Here is an 18,430-nt window from a genome sequence, read left to right as displayed (position 1 = left end):
CTTACTCTACAACTATTACTAAGTACACCATCACTTTTAAAGTCACATTGGAAATTGCTTGGATCAGAAAATTAGTTTATGATTTATGTGCGGTTTGCAATGTGTTCAGTCTAATGGATCTCTATTATCGATAGTTGACCTATTGCCTGAGCACTGGGTGCATTGGTACCACCATAATTTCGAGCATGTACTTTGACATGGATACACCATTTGAATTGAATGGAGAAGTGATGTAAATACACGCAATGGGTATTGGATATCTATCAGATTAGGATCCGTTAGCTTGTCTTATCTTTCAACTTGAAAGAAGGTGCACTATCGAGCAATAGGTATTGGATACCTATGTGACTCGCTCTAGTGCAAGTAGGAAAATTTTGGTGATATGCTATAAAGGCAATCATGGAGATAATTGTATCACTTCTATATTTGTGTTGTCTCAAGTAATTTGTTATTCTGTTCCTTGAATGACTATTATAGATATTGATCAGCAAGTACGTGACTTGCTCATGAGACTCACTGTTTGATGTCATTCTAAAATAGTTCTTGATTTCATATCATCATGAGGAATAATAATGATTCACAAACCAACATATGTATTGATTGATGATTATGTTTCATAGATCATAGATATGGAGATATCAAATCAATAATGTGGGCACATATTAGCGAACATGGTGTTAGATAGACCTACCTCGAGACATTGCTGGGATAGTTATGTGAAGTGCTATCAGTTGTAGCCTCGAAATGTGTACCTACAGAATCCTTTGATATGAGATCGTCATTAATTCTTAGAATATGTAGTAACATACTTAGTGTCTTCCAAACACTATTTCGTAACTGGGTAGTTGTATGTTATAATGCATGTCGTGGGGTGTGAGCGGTCAAGATATAATTTGCCCCTCCTACTTAATGGGAGAGGTATCTTTAGGCCTCTCGAGGTAGTTGGATTGAGAAAGTGCATGGCCATGCTAATATGATTAAAAGAGTTAATCATGATTAATCCACTACTTGATCGAGTGAGTGGTCAAGCTATAACAAGGGTGACACGTATCTTGCCTTGAGCTTGACTGGTATCGTGTGGCAAAGGAATTGGTATATGTGTATATCAAGGTTCAGCCGATATGATCTTTATGTGTGCTCGGGAGTCAATATGTGCTTCTAGGTACTACTATTGACTTGCAATTCGAAAAGGATTTTCAGGTAGTGGCCGTTTACACATAAACCTAACGGATCACACACTTAAAGGGATAGAATTTAAAATTTACATAAATCGACTCTAGTGCAAGTGGGAGATTATTGGTGATATGCCCTAGAGGCGATCGCATATGCAGATTGGATCTGCGAATGGGATTTAATATGATTGAATATCTATTAGGGTTTAGAGTCATGATTAACTTTAATGTGATTACATGCCTATTAACGTACTCTATATAAGATGAGGCAGGAGTCGTGGGCACGTGTGTTAATTCGGCCACTAAAACCATGGTCGTCACCTCTTTCTGAACTCCTTGTGAAACCCCAATCGAGCGTGTGGTGCTAGCACACCGGCGCACGATGCTCCATCCTTGTACGTGTGGATACCGTGGAGGCACTGCTGTGATGCTGCGGTGCTGATCGGTGACAAAGGCACTAGGATGAGTTTGACTACTTCCTCTACGTGGCCGCAAAGGTGATCGACTAGATCCACTTCGTGGTCGCAAAGGTGGTCGAGGAACACACAGTACTGCTCAGAGCTGGTCGTGGAGCACGACGTGACCACTCAGAGCTTATCGAGGATGCGACAGACTTGCTCGAGGAACTGGTCAAGAAGTATGACCACCTGCTCGGAGCTAGTCGAGGAGCGTGACCATCTGCGCGGGGCTAGTCGCGGATCTAATCGAGAAGCTGCTCGAGGAGTTTGACGCGCACGATGTTGGATCGGTCTACTCTAACTCTTCTTTCGCTGCACTGTACGTCAAGTGGTAACAATCTATGATCTCCTACTTGTATGGTTTTCTGCATGAATGCGGTAGAAATTTTTTATTTTTAGGCTAGTGTAGCCAACCCGTTCCCCAACATCCCCCTCTATATTACTCGATCACTCCAATATCACATCCATATTTCACCCTCTATATTCCCTCTCCTATTTTTAATAGTATTCTATAACTAACAATATATTCGTTATGACTATATTTTTGTAACAGCTATATTTCCAACGGATATTTTTCAACGACTATTTTTCTACTCGCTATTTTTCCAACGAATATTTTTCTAACGGCTATTTTCCAATGGCTATTTTCCCAATGGCTATTTCTCCAACGGCTATTTTTTTAGTTCTATATATGCAAGTCCATTTGCTATTCCTGAGCCGTGTCTCCTCTCCTAGCTCTTTCTATGTCCTCTCCCGTATATCTTTGTCTCCTCTCTCCAACATTGCAATGAGGCGTCGCAACATCATCGAGCAAATTCTCATGGATTCGTTGTTGACCTCATCCGACGATGACGAACTCATTGTTGCTACAACATTCCAAGTGCATGATGAAGATCAGTGCTTGAATGCTCGACGCCATGACGGTTTCGTGCCAGGACATCGGGTAATTCATCGCGACAGAGAAGCCGGACATGCTAGACTATACCAATACTACTTTTCAGATGCTCCCACCTACGACCCAGCTATCTTTCGACGCATGTTTGTAATTAGTGAATATGTTTTTGTTCGCACTTATTTTTTATCCTCTCGTCTCATTTTATTATTATTTCTGCGCAGATTTAGAATGGCTTGTTCTCTGTTTCTTCGTGTAGTGTAATCTGTAGTACATCATGATAGCTATTTTGTGCAAAAAAATAGTGTTGGGGTTCTTGGGTTACCTCATTTGCAGAAGATTATCACTGCATTTCGAATATTAGCTTATGGAGTACCAGCGGATGCTACAAATGAATTTATTTAGATTGGAGAAAGTACTGCTATAGAGAGTCTTAAAAGGTTTGTATAAGCTGTTGTGGAAGTCTTTGGAGATGAGTACATGAGATCTCCAAATAATATTGATACTGCTATGTTGCTATAAATGGGAGACGCAGGAGGTTTTCACGGTATGCTAGGGAGCATAGATTGCATGTATTAGAAGTGAAAAAATTGCCCTGCAGTATGGCAAGGAATGTATACCGGCCATGTGTATGAGCCCACAATTATTCTGTAAGCCGTTGCTTCACAAGATCTTTGGATTCGACACACTTTTTTTGGTTTACTAATATCTTATAATGATATTAATGTTCTTCACCGTTCCCCTCTATTTGTAAAGCTAGCTGAATGACAAGCTTCAGAAGTGAAATATAACATCAATGGTCACAACTATACAATGGGCTATTATCTGGCGTATGGCATATATCCACCATGGGAAACATTCGTGAAAACAATACTATCTTCGCAAGGGAATAAGAAAAGACTTTTCTCGTAAGCTCAAGAAGGTGCTAGGAAGGATGTCGAACGAGCATTTAGAGTTCTACAGGCTTGTTTTGCCATTGTTCATGATCAGTAAGGTTTTGGGATCAAGAGACACTCGAACAAATCATGACGGCTTGCATCATCATGTACAACATGATAATTGAAGATGGGCGAGAAGACTTCGATTACGATCATGAGCCGAAAGACTTCCCTTACGATCATGAGGGAGAAAGGGTGATAGTTTCTGATGAGCACACCCCTGAGCTGCCTCAGTTTATGGAGTTTATTCAGAGCAATCAAGTTATCAAAAACCGACAAGCTCACTCTCAACTTCAGAATGATCTAGTCGAGCACCTATGACAACTGTATACAGAGTCGTAGTTCTTATAATGTAAGTATTTGCAATAATATAGTCGGAACCTATCAAGTAGTGTTTTCATTATGAAGGAGTGTAGTGTTTTTAAATTATGTATGAATCAAAATGTATTTTTCCAAATAAAGCATCATGATGTACTTAATTAATCACTTGTATTTTAACTCAATTAATCAGCTCCATTCATTATAGTTTGTATCCAGCCACAGCTTGCTAGTCCTTATCCATTCACCTCGTTCCTTCCATCCTGCAATCTCATTCATTCGTTGCTCTCTCTCTTTCTCTCTGGCAAGGGCGCCATGGCCAAGCAGAGGGACACATGGCAGTTGCAACACGGGAGCATTGCAGATGCACGGCAAGCGGGGAAAGCGTGGCGGTGCGGTGGCCAAGGAGTGTGGTGTGCCTCCTCCTCCGAGGCGGCATCTACCGCGGTTCCTCCTCCAGGGTGCGTTCCTCCACCCATGACCAGCTGCTGCAACATAGATCGAAGCCATCCTCATCGAGGCCTTGGTGGTTCTTGAATTCAACAATTAGATAGAGTAGTTTCAGATGGATTTGTCCAATTGACATCTTTTTTTATGGGTTTAGAAATGTCCATTTGATTAGTTGTGATGTGCATCTTTCTTTCTTCTTCTTCCTTCTTTTTTTTTCCGTGGCCAGTGATTTCTTGCGATTTTCCCAAATGTTCTTCCAGTTCATGTTCATAAGTGCATTAATGACGAGTGTTTGCCTCAGTCCTATGGGAGGGAGCAGAAAAAATGAGCTTGGACTGGATGTTCGAGTTCTTGTGAAATTTCCGTATTCTTGTAGGATTGCTACAGGGCTCGGATCATGGCCAAGAGAGAGGCGGAGCCACGGAGTCCAGATGCTCACAGGAGCGCACAGGGTGACCGATGTTTGGAGGATGGCGTGGGGGAGAGGCATGCCAAGAGTGGGGTGGTGAGAGCATCTCAAGAGCCCTTCCATTTCACCCTCTGTCCCACTCGATAGCTAAAATATGTAAAATTCGGTCTCCAACAGCGACACCATCACACTCACTATTTTAACGCATGCTCCATATCCAGCCTCCCGCACGTCAAATGTAACATCCCTCTCCCCGCACGCCAAATCTTCGACGCTTCCCCCAAAGGGTCGCGCGGCCCCACCAGCCTGAGCTACGAGCTCTGCCACCAATGGACGACGTCGGGACCTCCCTCTTTGGCCTGCCAGTTCCCATCGCTGCCACCACCCTCGTCGTCGTCCTCACGACGGTTGCGGCCGCCGCGTTCTTCGCGCGTTGGTGGGGCGCCAAGCGCTCTCTCTTTCATGCGTCGAGCACGAACAAGGCCACTGACGCGGAGGCAGCCGAGGCGGGTGCGAGCTCCTCTGACGTGGCTAGCTCGTCCGTGGCTGCAAGCTTGTTGGAGTCATCGGCGAGGAGGAAGGTGGAAATACTGGTTGGCGGGGCTGCAGGGGTGGAGATGGGGTGGGTAAGGTGGTACGAGCTGGCGGAGCTGGAGACCGCCACAGGCGGGTTCCGCAATGAGAATGAGGTCGGGGAAGGAGGATACGACACTGTGTAATTTATTATTAAAAATAAGAGAGAATATGAAGGGTGAAATATGGATGTGTTGTTAGAGTAGTGAAGTAATATAGAGAAAAATCTTTATAGATGGTAATTTATATGAGGATATGGAGGGTAAAATATGGTTCCGGTTCAACGTGGTGCACGACGACGGTGGCCGCCGTGTCCGTCGACGGAGAGCGCAGGTTCGGCACCAGCGTGATCCCCAGCGAGTACTCGTACTACTTCAAGTTCGGGGTGTACATGCATGGAGTCGCGCTGGACAAACGTACGTCACGCTCTGCACCACGCACTAGATAGGTAGCCATGCGTATTGCGTAGTGTATATATATGTATGTTTATGTCGCCGTATGTATGTACATTACCACCCGAGAGATGAATAAAGTTAGTTGCTTCGAGTAGTATATTTGTATGGATGTTATCTCTACGTACGTACTCCACTTGATTAGTTTGATCATTAATTGGTCTGGTCGTGACGATTTGATCTACTCCATAAGCTTGGTTTCCAAACGGAAGATCAGAAGAGTTATTTTTCTATTTTGGAAAAAAGTAAAGCAAATGGCTCATATGAATTGCAAACAACATAAAAAAAAAATCTCACACATCGAGTGCTTGACTGCTTGTAGAATTTGTAGAGTGGATGAGGATACCCGGGAACATGCTTTGCTGAACTGCACCATGTCCAGATGCATGTGGGCGTGGTTGGATGAGGATATAACAGAGGTTGTAGCCACACTGCAAATCTACGTACGAGACAAATACACCACCATATCCATCGATTGATGGATCAGCCAGTTAGGCTAGCTCCAGTGAGTAGTAGGAATGGTCGGAGACGCAGCGGGACGCCGGCGCCAGGGAAAACGGAAAGGCAAAGGCGAGTTAATTGTTGGAGATTTCTTGACTAATTGTTGGTTTTATCGATCGATCAAAAACTAGTACTAGTGCTACCAGCTAGCAAGTTTAATCTCACTGAATCTCTAATATATGATGGTCAGAGCGAAGAGGCTGCCCAGCTAAATTAAGTTAGAAGCTAGAGTAGTAGTGGTCTTTTGATTAATTAGGTGCGCATGGTTGGCCATTCTTTTGTTACTGATCTGTATCCGGGTTATCTAGTGTCTGTTGTACGAATTCAGATCTAAGATTTTTTTAGCTGGTCATATTTCGTTTCAAAAAATTCAGATTTAAAACTGTGGATAGATTGAGGTATTTAATTGAGTCATTTGATTTTTATTTTGGATAAAAATAAATATTTAAACCACTTTATTTTATTATACAAACTCTACATTCAATATATATCTCAGAGCTGTAGCTATGCCAAATAAAACCGTAGCTAGTTGGTCCCAATTACGTTGCTACTGTTCTTGACATATTGCTAGTTATAGATTTTATGCAATTATAGATTTTATGCATGGTGCTCTTGTTACGTCGAGCTAAATAGGGCGGCAGTATTTTTACTTTTTAGTTTTTTTTCCGCAAGACCAACTTTTTGTTATTCTGTTGCTTGCTAGTAATGGAATCCGGTATTATTGCTGTGTGTACTACCATAGAACCTGCTATAAATGACGACTTATCACTGTCATTTGTACAAGAACCGGTAGAGAAAATATATCACTGCCGGTTCTTAATCTTCCGTGCCCGAATGATGATGGAGTAGTTAAGAATCGGCACTGATATCCACCATTTATGGCACCACCGGTTTTCAATGTAACACAATTTCCTGGCTAGAACAGGTACTGATGATTGTGCTATATTATAAAGGGCGATCCCTTCTTCCCCGAGCCGACTGAGACCAAAACAGTGCCGACCGACGCGCCTGCCATTTTTGCCGTCTTTGCAGTTGAAGCATTCAAAATTTGGAGGCATCAAGGTGCTTCAAGGTTAGTAAGATGATCTATATTTCATATTTAGTTAGATTTACTTGCTAGATTGCCCTATGTTTGATGGTTGGTGCTTGTTCCATATTGATGAATTTTGGAAGGAATTTAGAAATATATTGCAATTTTGTCATGTGAGATGTACAAAGATAATCTAGATTTCATTTGTAGTTAGATTTTCTTGCTAGATTGCTCTAGGTTGGAATGTGTCGGTGTACCAAGTAAAGGAGTATCCCGGCTAAAACAGGACCCACGTAGGGCGCAAACGGTCAGGGGAACATCTCCTAAAAAATCTAATCGGTCGATGAGGTACCCCGACCAGTGCAAAGCCTCCAGCGACCAATCTCGCCGCATCTTCACACCAACCCACGACCAGCCCCCCTGGTCGTTGGACCTGTCGTAGGCGGTGCAGGGGGATGTGTCCCATCCCGTAGCATTAAAGGATACGGTGTGAGACTCTACAGGCCGGCGCGGCGCCGCACGACAGATGGGATGTTGTCAGCCATTCCACATGGGCAAGTGGACAAGAACAGCGCACAGAGACAAGTGAACGAGAACAGCGCGCAGAGGCAAGCAGACGGGGACGATGCAGAAGTGTACCGTTCCGTCTCGTCGCCTTAAATGCAGCAGGATAAGGTTCCACGGGCTAGGCAAAGATGGCGCGTGGCAGCACAATATACAATGCTGTCAGAGCAAGGTTGCATACCCGGTACTCCGTAATGATGATCTGAGTTAGATATTAGAATGAGCAGATATCATTTGTGGAGTGTCCGCATGTTAGTTCTCCCTCTCCCTACTATATAAAGGGATGAAGACCCTGTTGTAACACAGAGAGAGATCAGATCTAGAATCCGCTAGAACACTGCTGTAACCAAGTGAGATCTACTATAACACAAAAAATAAGATGTAGGGTTGTTATCCTCTGGGAGACCCGAACCTGTATAACCCCCGGTGTCCCCAAATCCTTCGTTTACACGAATAGACACATTCTCTCCCTGAAACGCCGTTCACGCACCCACTGTCTGATATACCCCAGAATCATTGTCAGGAATTATCCTCGACAGAATGTATGTAGTTGTTCTACGGTGATGAACTTTGGAAAGAGGTAGAGATCTAATTGAGATCTAGTTTAGAAAAAGTTTGTAATTTTATCATTATTAGATGTATACGGATGATCTACATTTCATTTGCAATTGGACTTACTTGCTAGATTGTTCTAGGTTTGAATGTAGGTGATTGTTCTCTGGTAATAAATTTTGGAAGGAGCAAGAGCTCCAATTGAGATCTAATTTAGAAAAAGTCGCAATTTTGTCATGATAGATGTATAGAGATGATTTAAAAAGTAGATTAAAATTACATGTAAGTACATATGGGTGCATACATTAAAATCTAGCTCTAACTTTTTAGTATATGGATTGCGTATATTTTTAAAGTCTTAAATTTAAATATTAATCCAATGGATTTCCTCTAATCATTAATCAACATGGTGAATTTAACACAATTGATATAATACTATACTGTAGGGATGGCACGTCCACCCGTAACTCGCAATCGGACATGGTAGCCTTTGGAAGGCAGGTACCCCGACCTGACCCTAGTACCGGAAGGAGATGTGCCCTCAAATAGGGATAAATCAAGATATGAGGTAATTCAATGAATTTATTCTAGATTTTAAAATGTTTAATGATTATAAGTTGCATGAGTTTAATTGTAATGATGTGCAGATGGACCGGTCATGGATGTACAAGAATCGTGGGCCAGAGTTCTTTAACGGTGTTGAGATTTTTTTAGGGCTGTTGCGATGTACAAGAAACCAAAAAGTAAGCTTGCCGATTACTATATATGTTGTACATATGTCGATTGCAAGAACGAGAAGCAATTTTTAAACATAGAGCAGATTCATGCACACTTGATTCGCAGGGGTTTCAAGGCTGGCTATACCTGTTGGACTAAGCACAATGAACTTGAAGATGTTGTGCATGAAGAGTAATTAACAGTCAAAGAAGACAGATGTAATGATATAATGGCTAATGAAGATTTTGATATGTCGGTATTTGAAGATACTTTTGTCGAGAACGATGGAGGTGATATTTTTGTTGGCAACAATGAAGACGACATAGAATAAATATTTTGTGATGCGGAGGAAGACTTCATAAGTGAAAGATAATATCAAAAGTTCCAGCATATTGTCAAGGACTCTAAACCACCAGTTTACCCGAATTGTAAAGATGAGCACAAGAAGTAGCATGTGGTGCTGATACTATGCAAATGAATGCTAGCAATGGTTGGAGCGATAAAGGCTTCAATGAATTGTTAGAATTTTTGAGAGAATTGCTTCCAAAGGAAAACGTATTGCTCAAAAACACGTACCATACCAAACATGTTGTCTGTCAATTGGGATTGAAAGTAAAGAAAATACATGCATGTAGAAACAACTACATTTTGTTTCGCAATGATGATGTAGACTTGGAAGCATGTCGTGTTTGCAATGCACCACGGTATAAGGCAACGTTGATGATATTGAGAACGATGGCGTTAAGGTAGTGAAGAGAAAGAAGAAAAAGACCCCCTGTTAAGGTGGTTTGGTATTTTCCTATAATCCCCTGTTGAAGCGATTGTTTGCTAACAAAGTGAATGCCGAGTTAATGCGATGACATGCTGAATAGCGCAAGAAAGATAGAATGCTTAGACACCTTGCTGATGGCATGCAATGGAGAAGATTCGATACAAAATATAAGGAATTTAGAGATGAAGTGAGGAACACAAAATACAAGGAACACAAATGCAGGATGGACGGCACCCACCATGTGGGATTCATCGACCCACATAATGTAAACCCGACAATAATCCGAACCAAACAAAAAAAACTGAAGACTATGCATTGGAGTATGTTTTGAAGCTATAATGGAAGAAATACATACTTTTATCCTACTACTTTCGGTATGTATTTCCCTCCATTAATGTTCTACTCTTTTTGAGCAATACAACGTTAGGAATTATAACCAACTAACCTATACTGATATATGTGAAGTTATCACTAGACCCTCCTTATCATCCAACCAGATATTAGCAAGATCATTATCTTGGACTCATAATATAATCCAAAAGGAAGCTATGAACCTGTCACTGACTAGCTACAAGGGTAAACTCGATCATTTCGTTATTGCTCTTGTAATCTTTGATTTTATTGAATCTAAGTCTACTTACGGTAATAATCACATACATACATAGTATATACACGATACATCAAGGATAGTATTAGACACCGGCCATATGTGAAAGAATGGATAGTTCGCCATGACTTTCCTTATAGGAAACAGGACCCGGGTAACAATTTGTGTGGTTTTTATATAATAGAATTCATGCACGGATTGACCGGAGATGCGTCGCATAGGAGACTGAGTGCGCTTGGATCAAGTTCGGTTGCTTGCCGGACCCTACCACGCCCAATTTTTACGGATGTGTTTGTTTAATGTCACAAGTGTGGCTTCCCAAACTTTCTTAACTCTTGCCCCCATATATCGTAAACTCATTTTCTTGCCAAAGTATGTCACAAACATGACGTCTATTTTCTCACCACACTTTTTGTGTTGGCCACACTTTATCTAATTTAGTTATGATAAAGTTAGACACGGAGCTGCCAACCAAGCAGACCCTATATTTTGTTAGCCTTACTAATTAAATTTTGCAGTGTTGAAAAATTTCAGTAGCAAACCAAACCATGGCTAAAATCCGGCGGCATAATAATATTTGGTTTGTTGTATGTTGGTAGCAAACCAATTGCCAATTGGATGGGCAGCCTGGGACACAGAGAAAACAAAGTCATAACAATACAAAGCTTAATTGTTGTACTGTATTATCCAATCCCGAGACAAACAGGTTGACCATTTTACGAATGGTTGGCGTTCGTTTCTTTGGCCATCGCAACACATACTGACAATATGTGTCATCGAAGTATTCAGCCAAACAACCGGCTAGCTGCAGGCCAACACGTCTGAAGACAAGTTCAACACAAGCAAACAATCTTTCCTATTCTTGGACATCACCGCCCAATTATCCTTAGCAAGAACACATATAACGTTCACAAACTTGAGTAGGACCGGTCGAGCCAAATCGTTCTCTCATCGACCATGGCCTCCTTCTCATTCCGCTCCAGCTCGCCCCGTCTCCTCCCCCTCGCGCGCACGGTGCTTGTACTGGTAGTTCTGTGCGTCGTTGTCCCTGCGCCTGCCACCGCCGTCGATGGCTGCAACCTCACCGCCGGGTTCGTGAAGGTGGACCTCCCGGAGGGCAACTTCGTTGTGCAGAGCCCCTACAACGTGCCGGAGGACCAGCGCTACCGCTACGACGTCACCACCGGCGTGCGCACGTTCTGGGTGCACGCCGACGACAAGCCCTTCAACACCGTCACCGCCACGCATCCCCGCACCGAAGTCCGGCTCACGTAAGCATGCGATTAACTGAGATTAATCAGCGCGTCGAGTACACTTGATCACTTGCTTAATCGCTCATCTCCGGTTGCCTTTGCAGTGCCACGACTACTCGTCGGGAGTGTGGCAGTTCGAGGCGTACGGGTACGTGCCGTCGGGCACGTCGGGCGCGTGCGTGATGCAGATCCACAACGAGGACGGCGGCGCACGCGCTACGGCGATGATGCTGCACGTGTACAACGGCACGCTGCGGTACTACAGCGGGGAGGCCGTGGAGGACTGCATCTACGATCGGTGGTTCCGGCTCAACGTGGTCCACGACTTGGGCGCGTCGACGGTGGCCGTGTACGTCGACGGCGTGTCGAGGCTGGCCGTCGCCGTGAGGCCGAGCCTGTTGCACTACTTCAAGTTCGGGGTGTACATGCAGGGCCACGACCAGTCGGAGCGCATGGAGTCACGGTGGCGGAACGTGTCCGTCTACACCAAGCCCCCCTCGCCGTACTGAAATTGTACAAGATGTCAAGATCTCCAGCAGATGGGATACACCATCTGAATTAGAGTTACCATTTCAGTCTGGTATGATGTCCCGGCCGGCAGAGCAGAGACGAATCTTTTGGACGGTGACGATCGGTGTGTGTGTGTGTGTGTGTGTGTGTGTGTGTGTGTGTGTGTGTGTGTGTGTGTGTGTGTGTGTTGGGCTCAAACTGACGACGCTCCCGGCCGGTCCTGTATGTGTAAATCCAATGCGGTCTTGGAAGCGCAAACCCCTGCCTGGCGTGAGACGTTCCGTTGTCCCGCGTCTCTGCCGGACGCGCGCTGGATGCACCGGCGCCCATTCCAGCGCGCCCATACACGGCGCTCCGCCGCATGCCATGGCATGGCCACGCACCTACGGACGCCCGTGTGCGTCCGCGACTTGTACGCCCGTGCCAAGAGCCAACCTTGTTTCCTGGTTGTAGCAGCAGGGTTTGGTCAGTTGCAGCCGCACAGAAGTGATAACTCATCAGCGATCAGGAACTCACTCACGATATGAAATGAACATATAGATTTCCTCAAACAGTAACACAAACATATTTTTGTTTTTTCATCTTTATGAAGAAGACAGAGCTCCCAGTTGCCTAGCTTAGCATTGATCTCCAAAAGGAGTTTCAACTTAACAAGTAAACATTCCCTACTGCACCCAATTTATTCAGCTAGCACACTAGACACATTAGTATGGCTTGGTGTAGACGGTGACGTTCCTCCAGCGCGACTCCATGCGCGCGGACATGTCGTGGTGCTGCACGTACACCCCGAACTTGAAGTAGTGCGACAGGCTCGGCCTCACGGCGACGGCCAGCCTCGGCCCGCCGTCGACGTACACGGCCACCGTCGACGCGACGGCATCGTGGACCACGTTGAGCCGGAACCACCGGTCGTAGATGCAGTCCTCCACGGCATCCCCGCTGTAGTACCGCAGCGTGCCGTTGTACACATGCAGCATCATCGTTGTGGCGTGCGTGCCGCCGTTCTCGTTGTGGATATGCATCACGGACGCCCCTGATGTCGCTGATGGAACGAACCGTACCCCTCGAACTGCCACACACCCGACGAGTAATCATACCCCTGCAGACCAAGAAGTTGTCGACACAAAGAGGAGAAATGATGTGCCGGCATGGCATGTCATAGAATATTGAGAAAATTATGAAAATACCATCGAAAAAGAGTGATTATTGCTAAATACCATCACAAAGTTATTGAGTTGCTAAATACCATCGTAAACGCGAAAAACTCTGAAAAATACCATCGCCTGCGTTAAAACACCATGAGCAGCACTCGACAGCTCCAATTTCAAAATAGTGGTCTTTTGTTACTCTAAAAATCTTAGAACTTTTTGTACGAGTTCCAAAATCCATGTATAACCCATTTTAATTAGATTCACCCAAAAATCTTATGCAGAATTTAAACTAAAATTCTCCAAAAAAAGACTACTTTTATAACTTCTAATAATTATTAGAGCCTCAAATAAATTCTAAAAAATCTGAGAAAATTCACTAATATTCTTATTATGTGATGGAATAATTTTTAAAATTATTTACAACCATAGTTTATATGTCTTCCGTAAGACCGCACTACAAGATTTTTAAAGACTCTTTGGTATTCCGTCCGTTCAAAAATACATGACATTGTTACGGTTCACTGGTACTGTTTTTGACACATGGATCTTCAATTTCTTCAAAAATCAATAATATTTTATTTCTCCAAATTCTTCAAAAATCAGTACGTAATGTTCTATTTCTTCAAAAATCCTAAAAGTTTTTTATGTATTCCATAATACATATGCAACCCATTTTAATTGGGTTCACCCAAAAGCTAGTATACAATTTAAACTAAATTTCTCTAAAATACTACTTTATAACTTCTAACAATTGTTAGAGTCTCAAATAAAATCTCAAAATTCTGATAAAATTTACTAATGTTCTTCTTATATGATGAAATAATTTTTAAAATTATTTTCAGATCTAGTTATATAGTTAAAAAATGAGTTCCTTTGTAATGCTATATTTATATGTATTTTTATCATTGCATTACTGACAGAAGGCTCACAGAGTGGCATGAAAGGAACGAAAAATAAAATCGATGGTAGAGAAGGAAGTTCGTTTTTTGGAGTGGCATAGAGGGAAGAGGCAAAATTTTCGATGGCAAATAAGGAATTTCCACTTTGCATTTACCATCCTACCCACACGAGGTTTAACTCTTACACTACTATAGATCGGGCTAACACTGCCAGCTGCAAATCAGCCTTCACTGTTGATTTTCCTTCCAGTAGTGAATACTCGGCAATGAAAGTCGAGTGCTATCACTACCGGTTGTGAACCCGACAGTGAAGCCGTTTCTCAAAAAAAAAAGAAAGAATATGAGCTCAAGTGGGCGCTCGAGCAAAAGCCACTTGAGCTTGCCGCCACGCCGCTCGCCGTCATGGAGCTCACGTCACCGTTGTGAACCTCACCGAACACATTACCCTACACGGACCCTAGCCATCGCCGCCGCTGCACGCTCCGCGGAGGACTCGTGTAGTAGAGTATATCGTGAAACTCAAATGTAGTGATTGTGTTGTATTTTTCTAGTTTTCTGAAACTCAAATGTCGATAAAAAGAAGTATCTTGGAAGCCAAACAAAACCTTTGCAAAGATGATTCAAAACTACTGTAAAGTGAACAGCTAGTACATAAAAATATAGTGAATCCATAGAAGCAATGGTACAATCGAAGTGCAGTTATTTAATCTATAATGCTACGAGTTATGCACATGCAACAATAAAGCACAACTTAGGATTTTCTTTTACCTATTCTGATTCTCTAGAAAAGTAGCTATCGATCATAAATCCTAATAACCTATTTGTTCAGTGTATACCCAAAACTGACTACCACGGAGTTGGTCAATTAAACGAAGAATGAGATTAGTAAAACTGAAACCGAATCAGGTTGGATCAAGGAGGAGCACTCATGGTCGAGCTAACCCTTCTTGGTGACGGTGCCCCAGTCCTCGTCCTTCCCCTATTGGTCACCGTCATCTGTGGCACCCCAAAAAGGGTGCGGCGGCGCAATGGTGACGAAGCAGTCGTCATCCTCGGCGTCGGCGCAGGACTTGGTGGTGAATGGCGCGGGCACCCAGAAGACCTCCTCCAGTGGAGCCGGCTGCTGCTGCACCGCTTCACCGTCATTCTTCTTGGTGGACGACGAGGCTCCCGCCTTTCCCTTGTCACCTTTCTTCTTCTTCTTGAGCAACTTGAGCGCCACAAACATGTTGCCGATGTTGTAGCAGCGGTGATATGGGGAGGCGGAGGCGACAGTGGCTGGCTGGCGGCCTGGATCGGGAGGGAGCAAGCAGGGAGGAGGGCGTGGATCGGGGAGGGACGGGTAGGACCGAGGAAGCGCGATGGCGGCGGGGAGGGGAGGAGTCGGGTAGGTGGGCGGTGCGGGATGAGACGGATGTGGGGAGGGGAGCAAGGGACGGACCCAATGTCGGCGCACGGACGAACGCGGAGGGGGGCGGACGAAGAGCGGGCAGGAAAATGGCTGACTATGCATGGATTAGCATTTTTTAAAGTAGTATAGAAGTAGAGATAGAGATATTTTTTAAGCATTTAATATAGTGGCTTAGGTCAAAGAAATCTAGAGGATAAAGTATCTCTTTTTTGATGAGACGTTTCATTCTCACCCTCTAAGTGTGATCTAAATGACAGTATCATAATTTTTATGAACTATCATCTCCTCTGTTATGCTTATTTGTGATATCACACATGTTCATGGATTCAAATGACCTATTTAGAGTAAGCATATAGAGTTTATTTTGTCTAACTGCAAGACCAACATTATTGATTGGAAATAAACCTAATAACACATTTATGGTTCCCAAAATTATATTTAAATCCATCATCATCTAATAGAGAAACAAAAATAAGGTTCCTCCTCATACTAATAATATAAATGACATTATTAAGATGGAAGGTAAAACCTCTTTTTATCACTAATGGAAGAGTCCAAACTGCTTCAACATCAGCTTCCGTTATATTTGCATCTCTAAAACTTCACTTCATCTTTCTTTGTGTTTCACGGTAAGAAATCCCTATAGAGAATTAGTAACATGCATAGTGGCACCAAAATCAATCCACCAAATATTAGGAAAAAAAATAAGAAAAGATTAATCAGCCATGAAAAATAATCATGGCTAGCCCATAATAGCCCAGAAAGGAAACTACCGTTGACTTATCCACCCCTAATGCCAAAAAGGTCAATTGCCTAATCTAAAAATATCGGGAAACCATAGCGACCCGAACGGCTTCCGGTGGTGACATGTGCAACAACGATGGAGATGAAATGCACATAGGGACAGCGACGCGTGCACGGTGGGATGATGCCGCATAGGGAGTGCAGTGTGCAAGATGGTAGGGCCTAGAGCAGGAGCGCGCGAGCACAGGACATCCACGGTGGCGAAGATGACGACGACACGCATGATGGTGAAAATGTCAACAATGGCAATGCGCGGGCCAAAAGGGGTTGAGACCGAGGCGGAGCGAAGCCAAGAAGACTCTGCTCGGTGTTGAAGGTACAAACCCGTCCGATTCCCCTTGATGCTAGAACTATTGTTTAGGACAAAATATATAATAATCACCAATCATCACCCTTCGCGCTACCTTTTCTTTCCCGAGCGTATCTCTCCGCAACAAACATCAAGATCTCCGAGAAGATATCCCTAGCACCACCCACATCTCACCTCATTCTCATATCTCATACAACCCACATCATTGTCATTGTGTTTATAAACAATAAGTAAGCCCTAAGCTCACGAACAATGGTTGAACCATTGCTCGTCTTCTACCGAGGACCTATGCATTACTAAGTATTTCAAATAACTTGCAAGTTAGACATCAAACATGTTATCAAGGCTACAAGGATATGGATAATCAACAACTCAAGGTAGAGGTAATGCAAATCAATATAGGTTCTACCCATATAAGCCCGACATCGACTCGCTAACCATGCAAATGTACATAAGCGACAACTTATCAATTTAGACTCCATTCAATTCAAACAAAGGTGCAATATGCTTAGATACTTGCCTTGCTGCTTTGGCGGTTTCCTGATACTCCAGGCGCAACACTCACAAAACTCAGGTAGATGGGTGTCCCCTTCATTCGCTTAGACCGTTGGCGTAACGCTCTATAAACAAATCAAGAATGCATTGCATAAATAAATGAACGATGAAAAAATATACAAATGATGCATGCTTGAATAACAATAGAGCGTTGTGTTTCAAAAACATTTGCAAAAGACTGCTAAATATTAGGGTTTTAAAGTTTGAAACCCCTGGATAAGGTAACCTAAGTACGAACATCCTTGAATGCTGGCGGTCAGACCGGTGTTGAAGTGGTGGTCAGACCACCAGTGTGCAGAAGGTTTTGGCCTCTGGCAGTCAGACCGACGGTATATCGGTGGTCAGACCATCGTCTGGTGGTCAGACCGACTCTAGTGGCAGTCTGACTCCTGACTATGGATTTGATTGAGGTTTTGATCTCTAATATGGCGGTCAGACTGACCTGACGGGTGGTCAGACCGTGAGTACATGCTGGCAGCACCTTTGCAAGGTCGCCGACGAAGGCTCCGGTGAGGCCTTCGACCACGAAGGTTACCAAAATGTTCTAGGAGACTAGGGGGGATGTTTCTAGGTAGTTTGGATAACACTCATCAAGGTAAACTCAAAATACCCCATGGATAAAGCCCTAGGCTAGGTTGAACTTGCGTCTAAGCGACATGGGGATCTACTCAAGCTTGAGAATGACGGAAAAAGGGTAGGGGATGGCTCACCTTAATGTAGGGAAGCCTTCTATTAGAGGGGATCACTCTGGGGAAGCACCAATCTGGAGATCGGATTCCGGGGTGGTGTAGGGGCTTGAGGTGGATGAACACGCATAGGAACTTCCCCGACGAAGAGGATGAAAGGGATAAGCTCAACGAATCCTTCCGTCGATCTCCGGGCATCATGGACGTCGAGGTGGTTTCTCCTCTCTCTTGGTGTGGGTGAAGGAGTGAGTGAGAGTCTGAGAGAGAGTGAGTGTGAGAGAGTGGCCGATTTCCTTAAGTGGAGCATCTGCGTTGTGACAGTCAGACCACAGGAAGGGTCGGTCAGACTGGGGAAGCCCATGTGGCTGCCCCTGGTGGTCAGACCGTGGAGAATCCCAATTAGACCGCAAAAGGGATCCTCTACTGAATTTTCCTAAATTTGCCTC

The 18,430-nt window shown here is 43.8% G+C and overlaps 2 protein-coding genes and 1 pseudogene across 2 annotated transcripts; 2 read left to right on the top strand and 1 right to left on the bottom strand.

The window, feature by feature from the left end:
• The first annotated feature begins 11,242 nt into the window (after positions 1-11,242).
• On the top strand, positions 11,243-11,680 carry LOC133905429 (citrate-binding protein-like). The gene has a single exon (XM_062347193.1). It carries the CDS (start codon positions 11,363-11,365, stop codon positions 11,678-11,680), a length of 318 nt encoding a protein of 105 aa, XP_062203177.1. The 5' UTR covers positions 11,243-11,362.
• A 2-nt stretch (positions 11,681-11,682) lies between these two features.
• Positions 11,683-12,685, top strand: LOC133905428 (citrate-binding protein-like). Its single transcript, XM_062347192.1, has 2 exons — positions 11,683-11,709; positions 11,763-12,685. The coding sequence occupies exons 1-2, from the start codon at positions 11,683-11,685 to the stop codon at positions 12,165-12,167; spliced, it is 432 nt and encodes a 143-aa protein (XP_062203176.1). The 3' UTR covers positions 12,168-12,685.
• A 187-nt stretch (positions 12,686-12,872) lies between these two features.
• LOC133904368 (citrate-binding protein-like) overlaps positions 12,873-18,430 on the bottom strand; it is an 88,067-nt pseudogene continuing 82,509 nt past the window's right edge.

This window comes from Phragmites australis, chromosome 22 (assembly GCF_958298935.1).
Source record: "Phragmites australis chromosome 22, lpPhrAust1.1, whole genome shotgun sequence".
Classification (NCBI taxonomy): domain Eukaryota; kingdom Viridiplantae; phylum Streptophyta; class Magnoliopsida; order Poales; family Poaceae; genus Phragmites; species Phragmites australis.
Note: the sequence above shows the minus strand (reverse complement) of the source record. Positions and strands in the feature narration are given on the sequence as shown.